The sequence below is a fragment of the Nicotiana attenuata genome, unplaced genomic scaffold (assembly GCF_001879085.1).
Source record: "Nicotiana attenuata strain UT unplaced genomic scaffold, NIATTr2, whole genome shotgun sequence".
NCBI lineage: Eukaryota > Viridiplantae > Streptophyta > Magnoliopsida > Solanales > Solanaceae > Nicotiana > Nicotiana attenuata.
The window spans coordinates 135,474-141,050 of NW_017673008.1; the positions used below are offsets into that span (position 1 = coordinate 135,474).

Here is a 5,577-nt window from a genome sequence, read left to right on the forward strand (position 1 = left end):
GCGACTAGAGAGAGAAAACTCTGTTTCTTGCTGCCATGGCCAATCCCGCCGGCGGCCAGCCACCTTCGACGGCTGGGCTGCCTCCCCAACCACCCCCCAAAATTACCCAAGCATCGACGACAACAAACAACAATCCTACTACACTAGATTATTCAAAAATATTTAAGCCTGCTGCGATGAACAGTGCCATGCACGTAAAAGCCACAGAAGTTGATCCTATTCCTCTACGACGTGCTACATTGTTAAATGGACAACCTTTAGTTCAGTTTACGGAAGCAGAAGTGGAAAGGATGAATGTGATCGAAGGACTTCAATATGCAGTTGTTGGAAAGCTCTCATATGGATGGCCTGATATACAACAATTGAGACATATGATTCCTACGCAGTGTGGAATTAAGGGAGAATGCAGCATTGGTTATTTAAGGGACAAGCATGTTCTAATTCATTTAACTCTGTGGGAGGATTTTCTGAATTTTAATTCGAAGGGTGCATACTATATCAAGGATAGAGATGGATTTGAATATCAATTAAGGCCACAAATTTACGATGCTAAGTTTAAAGTTGGGGAAGAAACTCCAAAAGCTATGGCATGGATATCTTTTCCAGGTTTGTTGCCTACATATTTTGTTAAAGAATGTTTATTCTCTCTAGCTTCAGCTGTAGGAAAGCCATTGCAACTCGATATGGCCACCATTAACAAGACTAGACCTAGTTGTGCTAAGGTTAAGGTCCTAGTTGACTTACTTGTTGATTTGCCTAAGAAAGTTAGGATGGATATTTTGAATGAGGCAACAGGAGAGGTGCGTACTGAATGGGTCAATATTAGGTATGATATGTTGCCTAAATATTGCAAAGAATGTAAGTTACAAGGCCATGACATGATGAAGTGTTGGAGGATTCACCCTGAACTATTTGAAGACAGAACCAATAATAGACAAGAAGCAGATAACAATGAGCAAGATAAGAGTAACAAGCAGCCTCTAATGATATTATCAAGTGGGAAAGTAGTAGGCAATATGGCAGATAAGGGGAAGGAACAATGGAAAGAAGTGAAGGGTAATAGAGTTAGGACCGTTACAAATCAGAAGGGAACACAAGGGAATAATGAAACAACTGGGAAAGAACTAGTACCAGCAGGAAGGGAGATTGTTGCTGTTGAAAAAGTTGCAGAACAAAGTGTTCAAACTACCAACAAATTTGTAGTGTTGGAGGTACAAGAGGATGAGAACAATAAAAATAATCAATTGGCACTAGTGGAGGACAATTCAAAGAAAAACAGTCCTGTTCAAAAGACAAATGAATCTGAGAATTTGAATTTAAATGTTCAAGTAATTAAGCCTACTGTGTCCAGAATTGCATCCTCTAAGGTTGATAATCAAGCAAATCTTAATGAGGGTAGGAAAGGAGATAAAGAAATGGTGGAGCAATGTGTACCAAAAGAAGCTACTGCCCATTGGGTTAGCAGAACTTTTGGTGGGAATGTGGCAACAAATCAATCATGTCAAGAAATTCCTTCTCAATCATGGGAATTTACTGCAATTGATAGGATACCTGAAGGGGATGAAAGAGAGCAACTCAATGGGAAGAAGTTATGGCATCAACAAACTGAAGTGGATTCAGAAGAAGGTGAATTACCAGATGGTGCTACTGGGGAAGAAGAGTCATCAGATGAACAAAATGATAAGGAAGAACAAAGTGTGAATAACACAAGCAAAAAGCAGAAAACAAGGGTGGAGAGCAGTAGCAATGTGGAGAAACCTGTACAAATTGAAGAAGAGCAACAGAATGCAGAAGAAGAAGGAAATAAACAGGTGTTGAATTTCAATCCTAGCAAAGAGTTATCTCCAGCTGATCCAAATATAGCTCCTACAAAACCTACTGGTGGTACAGAAGAAGGTGTGAAAGGTATTAAAGAAGGTAATAATGAAGAGCCAACAGAGAAGCCCCCAGATCCTAAACAATCCAATCTCATGGTGTAGTAGTCACAATCAAAAACAGGCAGTATGAACTAGAGGAAGATCAGACTATCATAGACAAGGCAGGTACTGCAATGGGTCTTTCTAATACTCAACAGCATGTGGCAATACAAGAAGATGAACATAGGTAGGTGAATCACATAGAGGAAGCAGGTAGAGACTTTGATGAGGAATCAACAACACAAAATTTTAGGAATGTGGCAAGGATGGGTGATTTATCTCCTAGACATACGGATAAAGGAAAATCAGCAGGGAGAGGGAAAAAGAAAAATCCAAAGGAAACTCAAAGTGTAGTTCCTGGGGTCCAAACAAGAAGAAATCTATCTAAATCCCATAATCAATCATGAATGCACTCATATGGAATATAAGGTCAGTCAAGAAAAAGCAAGCTTTTGAAAGACTAATCAACATGAATAAGCAGCATCATTTTCAATTCATAGGAATCGTGGAACCAAAACAAAAACCTAGGAAGCTGGAGTGGTACAGGAGGAAGAAAGGTATGTTGCAGGCTTGTGGTAATGTATCAAACAAAATTTGGGTGTTTGTTGATGAAGATCATGATGTAGATATTTTGATTAACATGGAGCAACAGATGACAATGAGGATTACAAACATGGATACGCAGGTATCAATCACAGTAACCTTTGTATATGCTAAATGTGATCCCACTGATAGAATAGAACTGTGGGATAACATGTATTACCTAGCCAGAGATATGTCACTTCCTTGGCTTGTGGGGGGTGATTTCAATATGATATGGGATGAGGAGAAGAAGTTTGGTGGATTGCCTGTTTCTCTAAATGAGGTAGATGACTTTAGACATTGTGTTACCACATGCAACCTCACAGATTTAGGCTTTAAGGGTAGCATATATACCTGGTGGAATGGAAGAGCAGGAGAAGATTGTATATTCAAGAGGCTGGATAGGTGCCTAGCAAATGCAGAGTTTCAGAACCTGATGCCTGCCCTTGAAATCACTCATCTATCAAAGGTAGGGTCAGATCACAGTCCTATGATGCTAAACTGTAGAAACAATATGGTGCCAGTGAAAAAGCCTTTTAGATTCCTCAATTTCTGGACCAAACATCCTACTTTTAAATCTGTTGTAAAGGAAAACTGGAGTGCAGATTTTGCTGCTGATCCTTTTATTATGTTCAATCTCAAGTTGAAGAAAGTAAAGAAAGCATTGTCAACATGGAGCAAGGCAACCTATGGTGATATATTTCAGAAAATAGATAGTCTAGAAGAGGTGGTATTGGTGCATGAAGCTGAGTTTGAAAGGCATCCAACATATGAAAATAGAAAAAGATTACAAAAAGTGCAAGCTGAACTCATTAGATATCTGAGTTTAGAGGAGGAATTTTGGAGGCAAAAATCAGGCATGGCTTGGTTTCAAGATGGGGACAGAAATACAAAGTTTTTTCATGCACAAGTCAATGGGAGAAGGAAAAGATTACAGTTAAAAAGAATACAGAATGAAGCGGGAATTTGGTTAGAAGAGGAAGCAGACATGGCAAAGGAGGCAATAAGGTTCCATCAAGCCCAGTTTCATGAGGAATCTGCACCTAGCTCTTTTGAAATATTGCAACATATACCTATTATGGTGGACAATGAGAAAAACATGGAGTTAGTGCAGCAGCCTACCAAGGAAGAGATCAAAACTGCAGTTTTTGGGCTTAGTGGAGAAAAAGCTGGTGGACCGGATGGTTTTAATGGTACATTCTTTCACTCATGCTGGGATATAATTGCTGATGATATAGAAGACATGGTTATAGCTTTCTTTAATGGACATGCATTGCCAAGATTTGTAACTCATACAAACTTGGTACTTCTGCCAAAAAAGAAAGAAGTAGAGACATTTTTAGACATGAGACCAAATAGTCTCAGCAATTTTGTGAATAAAATTTTCTCAAGAGTGGTGCATGAGAGACTGGCTGGTATTTTGCCTAGTCTAATTTCAGAGGAGCAGGCAGGTTTTGTCAAAAGGAGAAGCATAGTGAAAAATGTGTTATTGACACAAGAAATAGTTACTGATATCAGAATGAGAACCAAGGAAGGTCCAAATGTTGTGATAAAATTGGATATGACCAAAGCTTATGATCGTTTATCTTGGCTGTTCTTATCAAAGGTGCTGAGAAAAATGGGGTTTGGAGAATGATTTATAGGGCTGGTGTTTGGGCTTGTATCAAATAACTGGTACTCTATATTGTTAAATGGTCAACCTCATGGCTTCTTTAGATCAACTAGAGGAGTCAAACAAGGTGACCCTTTGTCACCTGCCTTATTTATACTGGCAGCAGAAGCTCTTTCTAGAGGTTTAAACTCATTACATAATAATCCCAGCTTTTGTGTTTTTGGCCTTCCAAAATGGAGTCTTAAGATTAATCATCTAGCCTATGCCGATGATACAATAATCTTCTCCTCTTCAGATGCTAGATCACTGCAACTCATTATGCAAATCTTGGCAGCATATGAAACTGCTTCTGGGCAATTGATAAATAGAAGCAAATCAGCAATCTATATGCATCACTCAGCCAGAGTGCAGGTGATAGATAAGGTTCAGAGGATTACAGGCATTCCTAAGCAGGAATTTCCATTTACATACCTGGGGTGTCCTATTTTTTAACTTAGAAGGAGAATGGCATATTATCAGGATTTGATAACAAAGGTTATGGACAAGCTACAGAACTGGAAAGGAAAGCTATTATCCATTGGAGGAAGGGCAGTACTTATCAGTCATGTTCTGCAAAGCATGCCCATTCACTTGCTCTCTGCAGTTAATCCTCCATCTTATGTTATTAGCAGAATGCATAAGGTATTTGCTCAGTTCTTCTGGAGTGATTCAGTGGGTACATCAAATAGACATTGGGCATCTTGGAATACACTGTGCTTACCATGTGAGGAAGGAGGAGTGGGCTTCAGATCATTACATGATATGGCTACTGCATTATTTTGCAAGCTTTGGTGGAATTTCAGAACCAAACCAAGCTTGTGGAGCTCTTTTATAAGCCAGAAATACTGCAAGAAGCTTAATCCTATTGTAGTACCTTGGAGAGAGGGCTCACATGTGTGGAGGAAAATGCTTGAGTGCAGAGACATCATTGAACATCAGATTCTTTGGCAACCTAGGATGGGATCTTCTTTATTTTGGTATGAAAATTGGACTGGACTGGGGGCTTTGTATTTTGTTACTCCTGCAGATTTTGTGATTGATGAGTCTATCCAAAACATATATGATGTGGTACATGGAGGGCAGTGGAATGAAGAAAAAATAAGAAATATACTTCCTGATGAACTTGCTTCTTTTATTCTGGAAAATATACAGCCTCCATTTAGGAGCAACATGATTGATAAGCCAGTTTGGATGCTTGAGACAAAGGGGGAATTTAGTGTCAAATTTGCTTGGGAGTATGTCAGAAGAAGACAAGATCCTTGTATTGCTTATAGGAACATTTGGATAAAAGGATTGCCATTCAAAATATCCTTTTTCATGTGGAAAGTCTGGAGGAATAAACTACCTTTAGATGAATTCTATAGAAAATTAGGTTATTTAATGGCATCAAAATGCTGGTGTTGCATTGAACCAAGGGAAGAAACTATG

At 39.0% G+C, this 5,577-nt stretch overlaps 1 protein-coding gene across 1 annotated transcript; it reads left to right on the forward strand.

Moving 5' to 3' along the window:
- Positions 1 to 2,319: 2,319 nt before the first annotated feature.
- On the forward strand, positions 2,320 to 4,602 carry LOC109215174. The gene is made up of 2 exons (XM_019379190.1): positions 2,320 to 4,121; positions 4,215 to 4,602. The coding sequence occupies exons 1-2, from the start codon at positions 2,320 to 2,322 to the stop codon at positions 4,600 to 4,602; spliced, it is 2,190 nt and encodes a 729-aa protein (XP_019234735.1).
- Positions 4,603 to 5,577: the final 975 nt, after the last annotated feature.